This window comes from Amblyomma maculatum, chromosome 7 (genome assembly GCF_055883805.1).
Source record: "Amblyomma maculatum isolate TAMU_Amacu chromosome 7, ASM5588380v1, whole genome shotgun sequence".
In the NCBI taxonomy this organism is placed as follows: Eukaryota; Metazoa; Arthropoda; class Arachnida; order Ixodida; family Ixodidae; genus Amblyomma; species Amblyomma maculatum.
The window spans coordinates 30,586,988-30,609,124 of record NC_139350.1 but is presented as its reverse complement, the minus strand read 5'-3'; the positions used below and the strand labels follow the sequence as shown (position 1 = coordinate 30,609,124).

At 45.8% G+C, this 22,137-nt stretch overlaps 1 protein-coding gene across 1 annotated transcript in view; it reads right to left on the bottom strand.

Moving 5' to 3' along the window:
- The window catches only part of LOC146182886 (uncharacterized), a 44,445-nt gene extending 27,643 nt beyond the window's left edge, over positions 1-16,802 (bottom strand). Inside the window, exons 1-2 of the mRNA XM_084608966.1 lie at positions 16,546-16,802; positions 7,960-8,142 (exon numbers count right to left, since the gene is read on the bottom strand). Of these exons, the coding sequence (XP_084465092.1) occupies positions 7,960-8,142; positions 16,546-16,716 (354 nt within the window). The 5' untranslated portion in view covers positions 16,717-16,802. The remainder of the gene's footprint in view (positions 1-7,959; positions 8,143-16,545) is intronic.
- Between the last annotated feature and the right edge of the window lie 5,335 nt (positions 16,803-22,137).

The following is a 22,137-nucleotide window of genomic DNA, read 5'->3' as shown; positions in this document are numbered from 1 at the left end:
ACCCAAATGGCCACTTTTGGTTGGCTGCCGAGGTCTACTGCTTGCGGCCTGGTGCCATTTTAAAAGGTCACATAGTTAGGGCTAGCTAGTTTAAACGTTAAAGTAAGAGCGTTTAAATAACTTACCATATATACTCGCATAATAGGCGCACTTTTTTTTTTTTTCAGAAAAATCGGCTCAAAGTTAGGGGTGCGCCTATTAAGCGGGGTAAAATTTCCGCACATTTTTCGACTCGCATTCTCGCACTTTAAATTTAACATATGTCAAGAACATGGCTACTCTCACATAAATGCCGATAAACCTAGCATAAAAATGAAAAAGAAAGCTACTTACGTTTCAATGAACAGACGAGAGACGTCGAGTGCACGCACACGAAAAATTTATTTACATGCATGCACTAACGCTCCACTCATCAGATTCGGATTCCGATTCGGAGTCCAAGAGCACACACTCATCACTGAACGGGGTACTCGCTTTCTTTGTCCGAATTCCACAGCATCTCATCTTCGCTCGCATCTAGTGCGTTGGAGATCCCCGTCTTCTTGAAGCTTTTTCTGATGACATCATCAGAGATCTCTCTCCAGGCTTCCACTATCTAATCGCACATTTCCACAGGTGGCCTCTTAATTTTGCCACCTGGAGTTAGCTGATGCTGCCCTCCAGCCATCCAGTTAGTGTACAGCCTTCGAACGTTGTCCTTAAAAGGTTTATTTAAGGACACGTCCAAAGGCTGCAGTACAGATGTGAGGCCGCCCGGAATCACGACAATATCCGTGCGCAGCTCTTTCAGCTTCGCTTTAACACTTTCCACGAGGTGTCCGCGAAAACTGTCCAGAACGAGCATGGCCGGATACAACAGGCCACCTGGCCGCCGCCCCATACAGTCTTTATCCAGTCTAGCATCAAATTTTCATTCATCCAGCCTTTCTCCTGGACCCTAATGTGTATATCTCGATGGAGAGTTCCCTTAGGAAGCGTCTTCCTTTTAAAAATGACGTACGGCGGCAATTTGTGCCCATCCGCTGTCACCGCTAGCATAACAGTACATCTTTGCTTCTCCGCGCCAGATGTTCTAATGAGCACACTTCGTGCACCTTTGTCCTCCACTGTGGTGTTTCTTGGCATGTCGAAACAAAGGGGCGTCTGATCTGCATTCCCGATCTGCGACAAAATAGTTTTTTGCTGTCTGAGCCGGATCACAAAACGGTGAAAATCCACCACCTTGTCCTCGTATGCCGAGGGCAAGCGCTGGCACAATGTTGTCCTCCTCCTCAGGGTTAGCCCATGGCGTCGCATGAAGCACGTTGTCCACTCGGAACTTGCCTTAGTCTTTAGCTTCGATGCCCTGCGCTCGGGCAATTCTACGCACCTCCGTCTGCACTATTTCGAGGGACACAGCACAACAGTCTTGTCGGAGACGCCGTATGTGCTGAACCAATTCCTCCTCCACTTGCGGATACTTTTCGGACTTCGCACCGCAGAAGGCCCGTCAAGACTTGTTGGTAGCTTTAAGTTTTTCCTGTTGACTTCTATAGTAGCGAACGCTGGTTTCTCCGACACTGAAATGTCTGCTTGCAGCACAGTTTCAGTGCTCCACTGCGTACTGCACAGCTTTCAGTTTGAATCCAGGCGTGTAGCCCCTGTACTTCCCCATTGTAGCACACACAACAAGCCTAACCGCACGCTGCTTGCAAAATGGCGAAACGTGGCCCCTTAGAAGAATGGATAGATGGTAATGGGTCTACCCTTTGTGTCAGATGGCAGCTTGCGCCACCTAGCACCTTGCCTAAAATGCGCATCGATGGCGATGACGATGCCGCTTGTGTCGCGTCGCCTCTGACCAATGTCACTCGTAGCATTGCGTCCGATTTTCCCCGAGAAAAACAAATGGACAAGACATTTCTCCTCCTCCTCCTCTCCTGGAATTCATTTCCCCGAGTCTCCCAGCTTTCAGAGCTGCCACAGAGAAGGTAGCATAAAGCGTAAATTCTCCGTGTGGCAGCTAGGGGGGTATCGGTAGTTGACAAAAGCACGTTTTTCGCGCTTGGCCGTCACAACCGATACTACCGTGCATGGAGCAAACAAAAAACTTTGTTTCCTTCCTCCAAGCTGTCGTACTTCGCCGTCATCGTCATGAGTGTTCCTTGCCTAAACTTCCGGGCTCATTCACAGTAGGTTTCAGATGCGGCATCTCGCGCTGTGGAATGTAATTGCGGTTTTTTTTTTCACCTTAGTTTAAGGTAGGCGCGTCGGCTTTCAATCGTGTGAATACGGCATTCATCTCAGTGCCAAGTTCGGGGTGCGCCTATTATGCGCGGAAATAAAAAATTGATATTTCACACCCAAACTGGGGGAGCGCCTATTATGCGAGTGAGCCTATTATGCGAGTAAATACGGTAAAATACCAAGAAAGGTAGAGATAAGATGCGCGCCGGTGACGCGGCATCCTGTTATCTGCAATCAGTGACGAAGCACCGATGCTTCGCGATGGGCCGATTAGGACATAGCCGGTGGCGCTCTGTAGGACAGATAGGAGTGAGAGCCTATTCCTGTCATGTACAAGCATCGCAATTGTGGCAATGCAGAAGAAAAAGTGATACCTGAGCGGTGTTCATGGCCGCGAAAGATCGAGCACTCGGAAAAGTTAGTGGCGCGGCGGCAGCGGCAATTGCGAACCATCGTCACGCGCGGCACTCGGAATCGCAAACGTTGTCGGAATAAATTTCCTTCAGAGTTGCAGGGGCAATTATCTCGACAGGAAATGGTGCATGCACACCAAAAACCAGTTAAAACTCATTTTATCGAGTTGCTGTTAGCCTTGGTAATCCAAAAATATGTCAAAAACATTTTTCACCGATTTCTCAAGATTGAATTTTGGACACAGCCACCAGTTTGGAGGAGCGATATCTCGGCTTCTATAGCAGCTACCACTCTAATTCTTTTTTTTTTTTTTGCCACGAAGATAAAATCACAAGTTCTCCAGTAATACTGCTTTTTAACCATTGTTTGTTTGCCAAAATTATCAAAATAAATTATCTGTCCCAGTTACCAAAATGAGCTGTTTGTTTTTGCAAGTTTGACAAGCCACAACTTTCTTCCAAATCATCCTAGAATGCTCATTTATGCCTTACTGCAGTCCTTCGTGATTCCACATTATTTAAGGATCAAACTCTTCTCCTCAAGACCTGATGTTTACTAACCATGCTTCCTCCAAACAAAAGATCAATCTTCCCTAATATATTTAAATCCACCTGTATTTGGTAAAAACAGTTTACAGTTTTGGAATGAGCATGAGAAAATGCACAAGTGGTGTAGATATGGTGCAAATTCGGCCATAAATAAGAACAAAATGGTTCTAAGAGGGTTGTCCCCCCTTAATATTTCTTCTACAGCCATGAAAATGCCATGGCATTATTCAGCTGTGAAAACCGATGAATACTTGGGCAACCGTACTATTTTCTCCCATTTCTCTTTCATTACAGCACATCCAGTGTAAAGTGCTGTCTTTGAACCATCTGTATAGAATACTGTGTAATCTTGTATCTTTCATTCAGTGCGAAGAACTCTTGTACTGTGTGTTTATGCGGTGTTTGTTTCTTATGAAAGTGGGTTAATGTGAAGTCGCACATAGAGGGGAAATGGTACCAGGGTAGCAGTGGGCTTGGTCTCTGGGCAATATTTGGAAGTGAATCCACTATATTTAATTCCTGGCATGCCTGTTCAAAACGGAGGATTAGTGGTCTGTTTGCTCGGGGTTTGTTAAAGAGAGTTCTAGAGGGGCAGCTTGTGACTATTGAGTAACATCAATGTTTCGGTAGGGACCTTATATTCAGTACATATGCGCATGCAAGCATTGTTCTCCTGTCTGCGAGGGGCGGCTCATTTGTTTCAATATAAAGGCTATTTATCGGAGATGTTCAATACGCACCAGTAGAGAGGCTTAATTCTATGTTGTGTACTGGATCTAAACGCTTCCGATACGAGGGTCTCGCTGAACCGTAGACTATGCTTCCATAATCTAAGGTAGAGCATACCACAGACCAATAGGTATGTAAAAGGCATGTCCTGCCGGGCCCCCAGTGTTTTTTTGACAGTACTTTCAGTATGTTTAAGAGGGGACACTGGTCTTTCGGACCAAAAAATCGCGAAAAACTCACTTTTCAGAAAATTGATTTGTGAAATCAATAGCTCTTTATCTACCTATCTGCTAAAGTTTTTCATCTCTAGGGTCGGTATTTTAGTCACAATGCCAATTTATACAATCGATGTCGCCCAAATTTGGTCCGAAAACGATCCCTGAAACAACCATTTTCCACGAGGTGTAGCTTCCATTTTGTGCGCGGCACCATAGGCATCTTGGTCTCATTCGAAAGAGCCGCCTTTCGTCTTCAAATTGCCGCCTCTGCTGTTTACATTCGCCCATTGGTCGCATAAAAAATTGCAAAAAAAAAATGTGGCATTTGCAATCCCATTAGCTTTGGGGGTGCACGTGACGATAAGGCGTCACCGCATTGGTGGAGCTGGCTGACAGCGTCTGCTCGGCGCGCCCGAGCCGCAGGGAGACGGCGGAAATGTGAAGCCGGCCGCGCTTGGTTCTGAACCGTGAGGTGCGTTCACAGCAAGAATTCGTGAAAAAAGTGAAAAAAATAGTTGATTAATCATCTCAAGTGATCCTGCCCCGGCCGTGCGCGCTCAGGCCGACGAAAGTCGTGCGCCGAACGATCGTGTGTACGAGCTTGAAGTAGGCCTAGTGCGTTCCCCAGCACGGGAGACTGCTACTGCCAGCGGTCGCACCCACCGCGACAGTGATATCAAAGGCCGCAGATGAGCAGAAAGATAAGCTCAAAACAGAAAAAGCTTGAACTCGTGCCAACTCCAGCAACGAAGCGATAGACGGATTGTTTTTGTGATGATGACGGCAGCCCGGCGGACAGTCCGCTTGGCGAGGCAGAGTTCATAATCGACAGATCTAAACAGTTTGCAGAGATTGGCAAAGCGTAAAACATACAGCGGCGATATTGGCATTTAAAAATGTGAACGGGGATAAGAAATTGCCATTATTCTCCAATGCGTAAACTGCAGGACCCGTCGTCTTCGTAGAGCTCGCCGTGCGTTTGCGCCGATCAGACCTTGTTCATAGTCCTTAGTGAATGCACTTGCGTCCAAGTGCAATGCAGAGCACTGGGAAGCAGCAAACAGCTCCAAATTATATTTCTTTTCCGAAATAAACATTCCTCACCGCGGTCTTGATGTGAGGACGTAGCAAAACGACGTAAGTAAAAAAAAAAAAAAAAAGCCGCTGCCTGCATGTGACTCGCGCAGCCGAAAAAGTGTCAACTGAATGTGCTGCAACTGCAAATCAAAATGGAAGAGCCAACATTTGGACGTTGGAAAGCAAAGAGACTACATTCCTGGAGGTGTATAGCCATTTTAAAATGTAAATGTGTGCATTGCACCAGTGAATGTCTGTTAAATATACCTCTGCTTCTTTTTTGCTCTTTTCTCAAAACATGCATTGTCGACCCCTGAACTACTGCAGATAGAGTAATAATTTCTTTTTCAGCATGAAGCCAAATATGTGGAGCACACAATGTTGCAAGTAGATTTTTTAATTTCTTGTTCAAAATTTTTAAAATGGCTTTTTTTTGTGATCATTATATGCAATATTTTGAACTTTGAACATTGTTATGCAATAAAACAAGAAATAATTGCTCAATCAAAAAACTGCTTTGCTTGCAACATTGTGTTCCTTCTTTCTAGTGTCCAGCAATGTGTTCATCTGAAGTTTCTCTTCAGACGTCATTTTGCAATTGTTCTTGTAAGAATTAGACTAATTGGTGTAATTATCTCCTGAAATAATTGGATCACAAAATAAAAATAATTACAGTTTTGAAATCTGCACAAAAAACTGCACAAAGAACTACACAAACCCACCAAGTGCATCAATTTTGATTGGTAAATAAGGAAAATAGTTTTAAGACCAGTGTCCCCCCATTAAAAACTGAGATGCTTTTTTTTTTTAGGGTGTTTATGTGGGGTAAAAATGTTAACTTTTTATCAAAGGTAATGCCCAAAATGTATGTTCATTTTTTACAGGAAGTAGGGTTTTCAAGTGTAGGTTTGGGGCAGTAGGCAAGCCTCGTTTGAGCGAGAACAGGACAGCTACTGATTTTTGTGGAGAGAACTGGAAACCATTTTTATGGCACATGATGTATGTACAATCAGCGATGCAGCCATACGCTCGGCCTTCTCAAGCAATCGACCACTCAGGTCGCCAGGATGATCACGCATGTGTCGCAGAAGAGGAGCGGTATGCGAGAGGGGGATACCCTGCGCCTGGTTCAGTTCCTGGTACTCAGTCGCGTAGGCTACGCCCTCCCGTATTTCAACCTCAACAAAGGAGAAGTGGAAAGTGCAGATATCATCATCCGCAAAGCTTACAAGACAGCCCTGCACCTACCAATGAACACCTCTAACGCAAAACTACTAGCTCTTGGCGTTCACAACACCTTCGAAGAGATCAAAGAAGCCCAACTGGTCACGCAGATAGCCAGGCTCCAGCAGACTCCTACGGGGCGCTCGCTTCTTAGGTGACTGGGGCTAGGTGCAACTGCGGAAATCGAGAATCATACTGCGAGCATACCGGACGCAATTCGTCAGACGCTAAAGGTTAGCTCCCCTCCCCAGAACATGGACCCCAACTTGCACGTGGCCCGTAGAGCAGCCCGGGGGAAGTATGTACAACTAAATTTAGCTACAAGATCCACAACGGTATACACGGACGCGGCTCCGTATACAGGAAGCTCACATAATAGTGCAGTGGCGGTAGCTATTGATTCCAACCTAAAGGAACTAGCTAGCGCCTCAGTTAGGGAATGCACGGTAACCGAAGGGGAGGAGCTGGCCGTTGCTCTTGCGGTGGTAGCCGGGTATCGAAGCAATACGTCCCTTACCATTCTTACAGATTCTAGAGAAGCGTGCCGTAACTACATGAACGGCCGCATAGGTCGCGCCGCGCTCAGGCTCCTCCAGAGCGCGACCCCATCAAAAGTCAAACACAACATCTACAGGGCGCCAGGACACACCGACATAGCAGGGAACGAACGCGCCGATCAGGTAGCTCGAGGGTACACGAGCCGAGCTTCCTCCCAATCGGACGATCTACCCGAGCGAGTCGGCCCTACGTACTCAGACGTTCTGAACTACTATAAGGGGGTACGGATCCGCTATCTGCCGCCTCATCGGGATCTAAAACAACAAGAGGCCGTGTACTGGCGAAGACTGCAGACAGGAACATTCCCTAACCTGCATACCCTAAGCAAACTTTACCCGTCACAATATCGAGACACCTGCCCATGGTGTGGTAGCAAACCTTCGCTATACCACATCACGTGGCAATGTAAAAATAACGACAGCTTTCGCAAAGACCCGAGTGCGGAACAGTGGGAGAGCCGGCTCTCCAGCGGCGATTTGGATTGCCAACTAGTTCTAATCCAGCACGCCCAGCGAGCAGCGAAGCTCAGTGGAGCCCTGGAATAGGGGCACCGACCCTGTGAGAAGACTGAAGATGGAACTCTTCTGCTACTAGCACAAGACCCTCCTAGAGAAACTAACATATTTCCTATCCTATCCAGTCTTTAGGCATCCCCAAGTCTAAGGTCACAAGCCTGCAGAACTGTAACCTGTATGCTCTCAAGTCTCAACTATTTCTGAGCACTTCAAATTGTGAAACTTGTCGTGCACTACTGAATGAATACAAAGTTGTAACTCTGCTATGAGCACATGTCAGGTCAGCCTAGCAAATTGTCTAACATGCATGCCAATGCATGGAACAACATCCGCAGAATGGCACAGATAAATACAGGGCGCACATCATAGAGGTAGTCCCACTCAGTCTGGGAAATGCAGTGAAACTGAGGAGCGAACCAAACGTGGAGAGAGAGAGAGTAGATCACTTGCCGCAATGGACAGGAGTGCACTCCATGTGTTGAAAAGGGGAACCAGGTGACCGTTGAGCACTATCATCTGCAGCTGTGGAGACTCGAGCAGGAACCGCAACACCTGCAGCGCCAGCTCTGTATTGCAGGTGTTCGGCTGAACACAGAAGCGCACCCGCCGGCCCTTGACTGGAGTCTGTGTCCTCTGCAGAGTGGCACAACCCACACGCACACATGAGCAAGTGGTGCGTCAACTCTTTCCTTACCGCAGGAAAAACAGGCCACTTCAGGGTGCAGTGCATAACATTTTTTTTCTTTATCACAGCCCAGCATAAAGTAGCCAATCCTCTTTGTACCGACAAAAAACAGCAATTCCTAAAGGAAAAAAAATCCTATATTTGCCAACCCTGCAAACCTCACACAAAAATTCACAAAAATATTAGACACAACAGTCAAAAACTAGAATAAAGAAAACTATACAAGTTTTGTGTGTTCCTATGCCACACACTAGCACAAAAAAGTTGCAGAACCTTTTCTGCTGAACCTTTTGATGAGTAACCAAAATATCAGTTTCTCGCGTGCACAGCTTTGGCTTACTCAATAGTGCAGTGCCACGGTATACCATCATGCAGAAAACTGCCCTCTACACTGCAAGTGGCACGGAATTGTGCACAAAACGCTCTGTAGTACTTTCAAAGTGGCTTGGAATAGCAGAAACGAAAGCTACCAAATCTACAGATGGCCACCTTTTGACAGTTCAGGCTGAGCGCAGCAATCATCTCTGTTAGCAGTAAAATGAGATGAATGGATGCCTTTTATCACAAAGCATCACACACGCCCACAGGGTCCAGTGTTTAACTTGCGAAATATCGAGAACACTACTGTTGCTGAGCAAGGTCACAGCAAGACGAGGACACTGCCTTGGGCATAGCTCACGTTTTCAATTCATCTGTGTAGAAAGGGTCCGTGCAAAGTCAAAAAAACACTATGTGGGTGACAAAAAAAGAATCAATTCTTAAACTGACATACAACTCTTTCGCAGCATACTTGATGGCATCACTTGTACAGAACGCAGGCATTCCGTGCCATCATTCAAATGCAACGATTTGAACAGGCGTGGTAAGAATTAAGCTGACATCATTCAGCCTGTGAATTGCTGCACTCACTATCCAGAGGCCCTCACCCACCAAGAGCACACAGTGACCACTGATGTGCATAGCAGCATGCTTTGAGAAATGAGGGTCACCAAGTGAGTGTGATGTCTGCTCAATAAAACCTGGACCAGCACAAATTTCACTGTACTATGGCATAATCACCCTCCAATCACCCCACCCAACTCTTCCCTTTACCAGTAGCAGGCCAGGGTCTCCGCTGCCAGCCACCCTCCACTTTCATCAAAGCACTTGCTATCTCTGGTGTGACCTGGTGTTCAACAAGTTTGCTTTATCTGAAACAGGCCGGCGCCATCCACAAACCCCAAAAAATCCAATGACACCATGATAACAACAAACACCCTTTGAAGCAAATATTGCTATAACCCGCTAACACAATCTTGGCTGACCACATGGTTTTGTTAATGGATGGATGATATGAAGTTTCTACTCTCGCAAAAAACATCATGATACTTTTTTTCACATAATGGAGGGCTTCCTCCTTTTCACTTTGGAGAAGGGCTTCCTCCAAAGTGATGTCAGCTCTTCTTAAAGAAAGCAGGTTCGTTACGCGATAGATAGATAAGATTTATTGAAAGAAAAAGGCAGAGAGGTTGGCCCGAATAATTCAAATCTGGCCTGCTACTCTGCACTGGGGAAGGGGAAGGAGAGAAGAAAGAAGGTCATGATGGGTGACGATGTGAAAGAAGGCATATAAAATATATATACAGACACAGCAGCTTGCTTTACAAGCGCGAATCAAGTCCGCTGGCGCTCAAATAACGGCAAAGAGCACGCACTGCCTGGACGCCCTTCCCCTTGTCCTGCCAAGCGCCCAGCAGCAGTTCCTCCGACAGAGGTCTCTTGTCCAAATGCTTCAAGGAAGCAGCTAGCACATTTCTTTCGTTCACATACGCTGGGCACACCAATAATACATGGTCCACAGTCTCTGGGATGCCACAAGTTGAACATTCCGGTGAGTCCATCTGTCCAATTAAATGTAAGTACTTGCACGTGAAAGCCACGTTTAAACGAAGTCTATGTATCAAGCATGCCTGATGACGCGGAATATCACGCGGAACATTAAATTTAAATGTTCGATCGAGCTGTCTTAGACGGATGTGTCGGGCGTCTGGTTGTGCCCAGTAAGCTGCTGTAGCAATATTCATACAACTCTTTAGAAGACACGTCGTATCCGCTCTTGAAAAAGGCAAAGCTGTTTGGAAGCCAATGATGAGTGCGCTTTTCGCTTCAACATCGGCCTGCTCATTCCCATGGAGGCCGCAGTGGGCAGGGATCCATTGAAACATTATCATGTGGCCTTGCAGCTGGGCAGATGTGATGAGCTCCATAATGTTTAGTGCCAGGGACTGATAGGCAGTGTGGCGTAAGAAGTTTTCCAAAATTTGTAATGCAGTCTTCGAGTCCGTGAATATACACCATTTTTGAGGTGGTTCCCCACATATGTAGCGAATAGATTCCCGAATAGCTATAAGTTCAGCAGCGGTTGATGTAGAGGTATGTCCCAAAGGAAATGCAGAGTCGTTTTCTGAGCTGGTATGACTACAGCTGCAGCGGATGCCTGTGCTGACACAGATCCATCGGTGTATACGTGAATATAATTGGGATATTCTGACCAGATGTGTGCCAGAGTAAGTTGTTTGAGTCCACTAATTGGTACCATTGATTTCTTTAGTATTCCGGGAACACGATATGGGAGGGCATATCCTGTAGGTATTTACGACTGATGGCAGCGGAGTGCACTTGTAAAACTGCAGTCCGGCCTCTCATTCAGAATCTTGCTGAGTGGGTGAAAACGGTGTCTTGTAAGTGCTCGTAAATATACACGAAGTGGTTCGTGTAACAAGTATATGGACATTGGGCGAGCATGTGCCTCTTCAACTGTGCCTTTGTTAGAGGTGCATCTGGGCAGTCCAAGGCATATTTTCAGTGCCTGCGCTTGCACGCTCTCTAAAGTCCGCAAGCAGGAAATGCTCATACTAGAGAGTACTGGGAGACTGTACCGGATGTAGCCAACAAACAGAGCCTCGTAAAGCCGTATTAAGGAGCGCTCAGTTAGACCCCATTTAATGTCAGCTATGTAACGAAGTACATGGCAAAAATTAATTAGCCTTTTCTTCACCATAGCAATATGTTTCGACCAAGATAGTCTGTGGTCAATAATTACTCTCAAGAATCTGTGCCTGGAGACTTATGGTATTACGACTCCATGAAGGGTAATAGGGTAGCGGCTGACACATTTTCCCGTAAACGCGATCACTGCACACTTTTCTGCCGCTAAAAATAAACCTTGACGCCGTAAGTACATCAATGTTGATGACACAGCTCGTTGCAGTCTTGCACGTAGTTGTGGGCGCGTCGAACCAGAGGCCCAGATGCAGATGTCATCAGCATATGCACTTATGTGGATGTTAGTTGGCAGTTCACTCACCAGGCCAATTAGCGCAACGTTAAATAAAGTTGGGCTGAGAACTCCTCCCTGTGGAACTCCACGACTGATCTGAAAGCGGGTAGTATCTCCTTCAGGCGTAGCCATGTAAACAGAGCGGCCGCTGAGATAGCTTACAATCCACAAGTACAGCCGGCCACCAACTCCCACGTCGTCAAGTCCATCAAGAATAGCTTCATGGAGGACGTTGTCGTAAGAGTAAACACAGTAACCAAGCCAGTGAGAAAGGAAACGCGAGATCAAGTGAAATTAGACAACACCCTGGGTAATGGTCGTAGAGCTTGGCCTGCAATAAACATTATCAATGCATTCTCTTTGTAAGCCACATTCAGTGACGCTACCATGCCACTATACAAGGTCACCGAGCATAAGCCCCAGAAACAAAAGGCAGGGCATGCCTTTTCGTCAAGTGGAAACATTGAGGCACAAAAACTGCCACACCCAAGCAAAGCTGTACCTTGAATGCTTAGAATCCCAGGTGGGACCCCTTCTATGATGGCAAAGAATGGCAGCACTCATTTGCAAGTAATGCAGAAGAATAAAATTTTCATCCTTGGCAGAATTCCAAATACAGGTCATTAAAGGGAAGCTGCACCGGTTTTAGAATTTGATGCGCTTCAGAGCGTCGAATCTGCAGGGTTTGTATGTGAAGTACACAAATTATTTTGGCTTCAGCTTTTGAAATAATGACGTAATCATCGATTAAAGTTGCTACCGCGTTCAGTCTTCTCCGCAGTGCACAGCGCTGGAGGGGGGATGTCAGTAGCAGACGACAGGAGTACGACAGGCGGTAGTGACGTCAAGGACGGCGTCTACCTCTCTTCCGCTTCTATTGCCCGAGCAGGCCATGCATCACCTGTCGCTTGCAGGCTACGCAGTGCACCTTTTTCTTGTCTCACGCTTGTTTTTTTAAATTACCGCAAGCTTTTTCAGTGCATCTTGCACCGTTCTTCACGAAAAGAACGACCATGCCCTGGTTCTACGCCGCCTATGGCTGCATGAACACTGGCGGCCGAGAGGATGTCGCGTTTCATAAATTCCCAAAGGAGCGCAACCTATCGGCTCAGTGGGTTGCCGCGGTCAAGAGGAAGGATTTCAAGCCTACAAAATCGTTGGTGATCTGCTCAGATCATTTTCGCGACAGTGGCTATCACCAAAGCTTGTCGTTGATGCGATCTTTTGGGATACCGATCAAATCTGCGTGATTGAAAACCGGTGCTGTGCCTTCTGTCTTTGCACACAAGAGCACCTCTCCGCCGCCAAGAGCTGCTTTTGCAAAAAGAAGAAAACTCGAAGAGGCCCAATACATCATATTGCTCTTCTGTTCTGTTTACGTTTTTGTTCTGTGGGGCAGATGGGTGGCCGGGCAGATGAAGGCACAGGTGAAAGTAAAACTATTCAGTATTGGCGCCCGCTGACGCGGCTGGAAAACTGTGAGAAGTAATGTCAGAGAGTGGGACTTTTTTTTTTTTTTAAGAGGAGGGAGTGGGTAGTTAGTGGAATGTGAGGAGTGCCATACCTTCTCCACGCGCTCATGCATAGCCAGGAACCCCAACGCCGCACCCAGTGCACAAAGTGCGCGCCGTGCTTTGTAACTTGAACCGGGAGAACGTGAACGACCGCGCTAGCCACGCGCGTCGGACTGGGGCGCGTTATATATCTCTGTCAGTGGAACAAGGACACACGCTAGACTTGCAACTGAATTTTACTCCGAAGAGGATGCGTTTATGCATTTTTTATCTTCCTTGGTTGCACCTGGATAAAGATAAAAAAATGCGTATAAACTCGTTCTTTCCGGAGTAAAATTCAGTCGCAAGTCTAGTGTGTGTCTTGTCCCCCTGCCTTCTGTGTTCATCTTTCTTTTGAGCTACCCACTGTCAGACTCATTTCAACAACTATCCCAATTAAGAAAACAAATCGGGGCAGCTTGATGTCTGTGGTCGAAGTCGCGATGTTAAGCGCAGCTAAATGAAATGCGCTAAATTCGCGACATGGCAGCGCGTGACTGCCGATAGCTGTCCTAGCGTTTCGGTATTTTTACAGGTGTTCTAAATGGGATTACGCGCGCGCAGCAAGGCAGCGGCCTGGCTTCTCGTCGATACCGCGCTCCCGCGTTAATTTGCTAAATCCCGCCAGAATAAAATTATGCGTACTCGAGGTTGCGGGAGCTGAGAGTATGACTTTTGCTGCTCTTGCTGACATATAAATGACTAAATTCACGCAACAAAACTGGGGCGACGGCTCGTCTGGATGAGTTCATTTGTTTACAATCGGCACATCAAGCGCATTGATGTGACACTGCTGCGTTCGAGTCAGGCAGGATATTTAGGGCACGAGTAACTGAGATATGTTCAATTGAGAGCGGATCACAGGCTCATACAGGAGTGCAGCGCAGCGGTACGTACCAGTGTGAATTTCCTATGCGGGAAAAGGTTAGCGCTGTCTCCTCACTTGTCATGTCGCCGCTTCCACCAGTGTCACCTTGTTCCAAAGCCGCCGCTGGTTCGAACAAGTACGGCTCAATATCATATTCCCCTGAGCAGCGTGATCGTTGCATGTTCAGCGGCATACATCCACAGAAAAGCACGTACGTGCATGTACAATCGCTTGGACCGCCGCTACCACTCAATGGCACGCCGTCATTGACGTCATGGCGCGCTTGACCAATCAGAGGCAAGAGCGCCACTTTCAAAACGCTCCACGGCGTTGGTGCACGTTTTTCTGATTAAAAAGTAGTTTGCGGCCACTTATGACAAAATTTAACTTCGTATTCGTGTTCAGGGGGTCGTAAACTATATATCTGTATTCCGAACTCTTTTTTTGTTAAAAGTGATGCAGCTGCCCTTTAATATGGCCACATCCCTACGAGGTGCACTACAGCTCCTCAAAGTCTGAAATACCATTCAAGTCTGAAAACCTGGCTGGCAACTGCAGGAATAAAACTGTCAGTTTTCTCAATCTTGAACAAACAAGCTGAGAATGTATCGACAAGACTACGCATACGCATGGACAACTTTCAGCACTGCACTTATCGAGTGCTGTGGGAATTGACCCTCCCTGTGCCCCCTCGCTGCAGACCTTGCTGCCCTTGCTCTCCTAGCCAACCTCAAAGCAGTGGCAGAGAAGCAGCTGCCATCTACGACACCACAAGAGCAACCCTCCTTTCCACCTTTGAGGAAAATCTTCCACTTCTTTCTCTCAAGACTACAAAGGCGCTGCTTTTGACCCCAACTATAATTTTTTTTTAAATAATAGGTTCACAGGAAGGGAAAGGCGCAGTAAAATGAACCCCCACAAAACGGAACCTATTGTGGAGTTCCTCTGGAAGTCTACTTGAAAAGGCTAGCTCACGAAGAATAACACGATATCCTACCACAGACGCAGTGCTGCGAGGTCCGTGGAAGTCCACACAGAAAGTGGCTAGCAAGCAAACTACCCACTGAGGGATCCTGGTTAGTATGCAGAGCCAAGCCAGGTAGCAGAGGCCGTTCCGATACAGCTCAAGCAGTCATGGGCAGTATCGAAGACACATGTATGTTCGGCATAATTTTTGTGTATCGGTATTAGGTATTGCATACTGAAAATTGTGCTGAATACATACATGTATCGAAGACATGTATGTTCGGCCTAATTTTTGTGTATCGGTATTAGGTATTGCGTGCTGAAAATTAAAGTACCGGAGTATCTGCCCTGACAACCCATTTTTACTGTACCCTGTATTTTAACGATACAGCTGAGTCCTGCCACAACGAATACCGCGACAACGAAGAATTTTTTATTCCCAGTCAGTATCCCATAGGAATTAATGCTCTAAATTTTTCTGAATGAACCATTTTTGCGGCGCATTTCCGCTTTAACAAAATTTTCGCAAGCAAAATAGAAACCAAAGCAACTTTTACTGGCTAGACTGAAGTCCAAGTCAAACCTAAAGCCACAGTTTTTTTTTTTTTTTTTTTTTTTTTTTTTATGTCTATACGCTCTTGACTTACGTACGTCCGTAAGATCAGTGCAGATTGATATGATCGCAAGAGCAGGAAAGAACCGTGCTCAGCGGCTGCCGCTGTGGCGAACTAAACAAAAAAGAAAATGGCACTTGTCGTGGTGACCAATGGGACGTGCGAAACGCGGGGCGACAAAAGTGATGCACCGAAAACTAATGTAATTTCACCCATCAGACAGTAATTAGAAGTTGTTTAGTACACAATAGCCTCAAGCTTAGTTTCTACACCCAAGGGGTGTATGGCACAGTAACGTAAGCATCATTGACAGAAGTTTTAGTGAGCCATCCAACCGCTTCATCAAAAATATTCAAAACTGTGGCGCCACCTAGTGACAAACGCTAAAAGATATCATAGGTGATGCGAAAGGAGGCTGGTTTTTGCTGATGGGTGCAGTGGAGAGAGTGCAGATTATAATAAAAACAATGCGAGCACTCTTCAAAGTATAGAGGACAGACACTGCGAACTTACGAAAACCAGAGACATTTTCCTAAGATGTGGTCACGTGGGTTACTACAGCAAAAATTGCAGCTTTGCTGCAAGAGGTGACACCAGTCGTTTTCATGCACTTTCAGTGCCAAATTAAAATTATAAACGTTTCTTTCTTGGATATTGCAGCACTGGATCTATAGCATACGAGGCAAGATTTTTTTCCTTTCCACCATAATCCAGCTACATATTTTGGTCAGTGTTCTGTCCCTTTATTACAAGAACTTTTGTTTTAAACCAGTGTCTCCACTTAATTCTCAGCCATATATATCCTGCCTGCCTTGCGTGAGGTCAAATTGCAAAAGTACACCTTTTCTTAGCGACTAAACTGCCACTCGCAGAGAGACGTCTCTTGCTTCATTTGATCTGAGAGTGATTGTCTTAATCATTCATTAAATGACACACTGCGACAGACGTGAAAAGGGCAAATCGGGAGGGTTGGCAGACATAGCAGTAATTCGGTGATAACTAGTGCAAGTTTCCTAAAGTGTTCCACTCGCCTTTAGCCTCTCCACAGACTCTGACACCATTCCGAGAACGTCAGCTGCACGATTCATGTTGCACAAAAAGAGTGTGCAGGCCTTGCCCTCCATGCCTAGTTCTCGAGGATTGTTGCTGAGCTCTCCTGGCCCATCAGCCAGGATATCTCGCAAGATCGAAAGGCAGCGCATTGCCAGGTTGACGACCTCGTCTGGAGGCAGCAAGCACGCTGCACTCAGCACAGAAATCCGTATGCCCAGGTTCTGCACAAGGGAAGAGAAACAACAAGTCTCTTTTCACTAAATCCACACAAGGTGCACACTGAAATCGAGATGCAATGTCTCAAGAAAATGAAATGATATTGGCATTGTGCCACAGGCGCTTCTTCCTCAACAGCCCCATACTACATTAAGAGAGTTAACTGCTGAGCTAGTTGGTAGATACAATAACCGGATATTTAGCGCAGCACACACAGACACACACAAGAAAGAGAACACCCCGGCCGCCTACTACAACCGTTTATTCAGAGGAAAGCAGCCGACATTTACAGCCTTCTTGGCCAACACACGTACATGCAAGAGGAAAACAGCGAGAAAGAGTGCTTTCCCAAGAATGAACAGTTGTAAGCACCCACGGTCTCCTCCTTCTGTGTGGTCTGTGTCATGCTAAATATTCTGTTATGCCTACACTACATATTCGTCAAAACGAACAAAACTAAAACTGAAATGTCTCCGGCACAAGCGTTATTTCCAGACACCCTGCCCACATGGCAAGCCATGGCTGAAGCTGGAAAATGCGACAGAAGCTGTGAGCACACTTTCCACAAAGCTTGATGATGATGATGATGATGAACTGATTTTTTCTGGCGCAAGGGCATCTATGGCCAAAGAGCGCCAAACACAAGGTGAAATGCCATCTCCGGTTGATGTGATAGCTTTGGCGATTATGATGATGATGTGCTAAAAGCTATGGTGTATAGGGCCTAAAAGTTCGTTTGCAGTGTATGATCTCTAAAAACAGTGGTGTATAGAGCCTAAAACGTTCCGAGATGTATAGTGGTCTGAGTAAAATATTAAAAGAAGAAATGTAAATGTTAAAACGCTAGTTATCTAAGTAAGAGGGACGGGTTGAAGCCCACGTCGATAAAAAATTTGACATAAAAAGCCTACCTTTGAAAAATATTTAAGAACTCTTTCGGGTGAGAACATGGGGTCATCGCCGAGAAATATGCACGGATGTTTTGGTACATGTTTTTTGTGTATTTCGGGAAAATGATGTCGCCTTTGTTTTACTTTCCACAAAGCTTGTCAATAAAATCCAGAGCGTGAAAAAAAGAATAAAGAAGTAGGAAGGAGAAAAAAGAAGAAAAAGTTTTGCGCATCTCGAAAGCCAGTGCTATCCAGCAGGTATTCCAGCACTTTCCCACCTGGTGCTGATACAGACTGCCTCAACGCTTCATGCGCACACCCCCCAAAATGAGCTGCTGCTGAAGATTAAGTTCCCATCGCCAGTTATGAAGTACATACACAGCCAAAGAGTTCCAGCACCTTGACACCACACTCAAGTTCCGAGATATCTTGCACAATGTACTTACTTCTAAGGAAAAATCAAACAATTCATGTGCTAACTTGGTTTACAAAGGCACACTACCGTTAAGTTCCAGACTCGCTTCAGCCAAAATGGTTCTAGAACCCAAACATGAGATGGTTATAAACCAACCACGTCTTGTTTCCCCTGCACTATCCTGCAGTTTCTTTGAGTGGCCGCTAGCTGCGTTTGTCTGATGCTGCCGTCGTGCTCACATCCAGATGAAAGAGAAAATAGACAATGGATACTTATGAAATAGTGACCTTAAATTATGTCCCATAATTACATCAGCAAAAGTTGCTTTCATTAACAATTATATAGCCCATTTGTGGCCGCAAGATTTGCATACAAGAAACCACTGCTTTTCTCATGACCACACTTCTATTTATTATCTGCAGCAAAAGCTTACGAGATGAGTGTTTTGAAAAATAAAAAATAAAAAAAAAAAAAAATATATATATATATATATATATATATATATATAAGGCGCTGTTTCACTAGATAATAAGTTCGCAACCAATTTATTAGGCACAGTTGTCTTCAAATGAGGCATGTTCTTTCGTACTTTCATATTCCTCAGGTGACTGCATTGAAATATTTTTTTTTTTCCAAGGCGGCATCTCATAAATTTTTGGTGCAAGGAATATAGTCTCCTTGGTGCCCAAAGACTGTCGTTGTTGCACTGGTATTAAAGGTCCACAGAAACGGGCACCAAGAAGCCACTGATAAATGCGTTCAGTGTGTAAAACGAATCCTTTTGAGCATTAACCCAAAGTATAACGCCTTGGAACAAAGCCAGCGATTTATTATTGATTTTAAAAAACAGCGTATTTTGAAATTCGCGGGCAGAGAGGTTGTCGCTTGGCGGTGTCGCATGGAACTATTTTCTTAAACCGTGACGTCACGGGTGAGTTGACTGGCAAGGCTTGCTAGAAGCTGCCATTCGCTGCGGCCCACTGCAGCCATGACGTCACGGAGACACTTCCGGTAGCTGCAAAAGTCGTCTGCTCGTGCGCTGCGCGAGCTTTTCAGGCGCTCAAGCACCGCACAATGGCAGCACCTCCTCGACCGCCGTAAACACTGCCGCTGTGGCCCCTCCTCCCGCATACCGTACGCGAACGACACAGCGGATCGTTAGCACCGATGTCAGAAATAAAGCGTGCTAAAATTTGTTGGCATTTGGAATACTGAGCTGAATATCAAGTATGAAGCCCTCGTGAGGATCGCTGACCAGCAGCAAATTGCTGGTAAGAGCGATAGCCGTGATACAAGCAAGTTTCCGCTCCAGCCAGCTGCCGCTGGTGCATTTCGGCTTATCCGATCTGCTCGTACTAGCTCTGCGATTAATGCTTCGTCAGAGTTAATCCTATGATTATTTTACTATGGCAGGATAGAATTCACAATAAGGCAGTTTCATAAGTAGACGATTTACGACAGAGTTGATCAGTTCCAAAGTGCCGACCGCCGCAGCTTCGAAGCGAAACGATTTGGGCCTAGTGACAACTAGGAACGGTCACGCACGACGCCGTCGTTCGCTGCGCTCGAGCGCCCCACCCCAGCAGATGAAGTGTCACGTACCTCAGCCTGCTTGCGGCGTCCCGTGCTGCAAGCGTTGCAAACTCGTGTACTTTCATTACAGCGAAGGCCGCGCATTTGTTGACGTTCTGCTCCGCAACAAGCCATTCAAACGATACTGCAGGCAGGACAAGGCTTCAGTACGCAGTCGCTGTGCTGTCGGACGTAATCGAAGACGTCGGGCGGCACAGTAGACATCGCATATTCTATACATCGATCTTTGAACATGATACAGTGGGCAAATGAATAACTTTGTGAAGCAGACCCACTCGTACGTTTCGCGCATTCGGGCGCCGACGAGCAGCCTCCGTCAACAGAAGCCGCTATAACCTCGGCTAACGACGCAAACCGAGGTCGCCAAGCTCAGTTTGCAATAACCGCGGTTAGTGGTGTAACCATGGTTTGGTCCGCCGTGTAACATGGGCTAACCACGGTTCCGTGTAACCGCGGTTACGCTGCGTGAACTGGCAAACTCCTCAGTGTGCGAGCGAGGACGGGTTGACACCAGAGACCAGAGTACACCAGCGAGCGAGCGCGCTGCAACCGGAAGTTTGTCGAAGTGATGTATTTCTGGGCGGAGCTTTGAACTTGCTTGTATTCCTAATATTTTTATGACTCCCTTCGGCGTACGAGTTGAGAGGGAAACTTGGAAGGGTCATTTTTAATCGCCGATATATCTGGTGTTGCAGAAGCTAGATCGAAAATTTTTGTGGGAGAATGATGGGTGGTTCAATATCTATAAGTGTTATAGCATTGTTTACCCTTCTTGGTGACCCATTTCTGTGGACCTTTAAGTTTTTCTTGTCTCTTCTCTATAAACACAAAGTTCAATCTCACATTAAAGGCTGCAAAGGTGAAACACTTTCGGTTGGGGCTTGAAATTCAGAGGCTGCTCATCTTCGCCCAATTGAAAAAGTTGCAATTAGAACAGCGTACAGCAACACGCGTGCCTATCACCGCATCTTTTATCTTCTGTTATTTATCTCCTTTTGGTTATTTTATTTTGAATTCGAACAGAAGAAGTTCGCGTGTGGGCCTGCCCCTTCGGACGCACACCTCGGCCGCTCTGTAATCGATCCGCAGAGCACGCTCGATTCAAGGCTTTTGGCGCCGTATCCAGGGGCGGCTATGAAAACGGCCACTGGTGTTGTTTTTCCAGTGGGACCCCTCTGTGTCCGATCCGTCTGGATGAAAGGATGCATGTACAGATCAGTATTCTCTGTGCAACGTCGCGAAACATTTTATCAAAGATGGCAGGATAGTGCACATAAATAATTACAGAAAATTTGGATTTTTGACATTTCATAAGATGTAGCTCGCAGAAGTTCGCAGGGGTCAAGTGGATGCAGCTAGCACAGGACCGGGTTAATTGGAGAAATATGGGAGAGGCCTTCGCCCGGTAGTGGGTATAGTCAGGCTAATGATGATGGTGATGATGAAGATGTAGCTCAATACATCTTGAAAATTCAGAAAGGTTTCATAGTCAATACCTATTGCCAGCTGAAAAAAAACGACCAAAAAAATCCCCGCAGAAGCAGTTAAAAAACATCTAGGAAGTTAAGAAAATGGGCACGGTTATTTTTCATTATATGGAGAGCAATAAACGTGCTATAATACGCAAATTAACTCACGAAATAAAAAAAAAACAAGTTTTTTGTTTAACATGCGCAGTAAGCTCAACTGTTTACTAAAGTGCGAAGTACTTAGTTTATATGCCACCAGAATTAGTGCAAATGTGTCATTGTAAGCCTTCGGCTTGATTTTATACGTAACTCTAAGGGGCAGATCTTAAGATCAGAAAGCTGGGTACTGGTGAGTAAGGCGAACGGCAGCTTCTGGTTTGGAAATATTAATGTGAGTATATAGGGATATAATTTATAAATAATAAAAAAATTCACTGCAACTTCTGTTTGGACAGAAATGATGATGCATTGCACGAGAAACACCTAAACGTTATACTTTAATAGTTAGCGTTTGAGTATCGTCCAGAGGTGACAGATGAGCAATGATAATGTTACTACATATAGGGACGCAGTAAGTGAAGGCTGCGAATGAGGCTTATCAAAACAACAATAACGTACGACAGGGTACCCGAAAGAAATGGAACTAATGTTTTGGTGGGCAGTGCTTTTTACAGTGTTTTGACGCTGTGAGCGCATAGAGTGAATATTCCTGTGTCAGTCAGCCGAGTGGCGTCGCTGAAGGTCAGGCGTACTAGCCTCGTTAGAGTTTATAGTAACAACTGTTTTCTATGAGTGTCGTTTTTGCAATGGCTGATTTCCGTGAACAGCGTGGGGCGGTGAAATTGTGCTTTCTGCTCGGAAAAAATGGAACAGAAACTCTTGAAATGTTAAAAATGGCGTACAAGGATGATTCTATGGGGAACACTCAAGTGTTTGAGCGGTTCTCCCGTTTCAAAATTGTGAAATGTCAATTGATAACCAACTTCG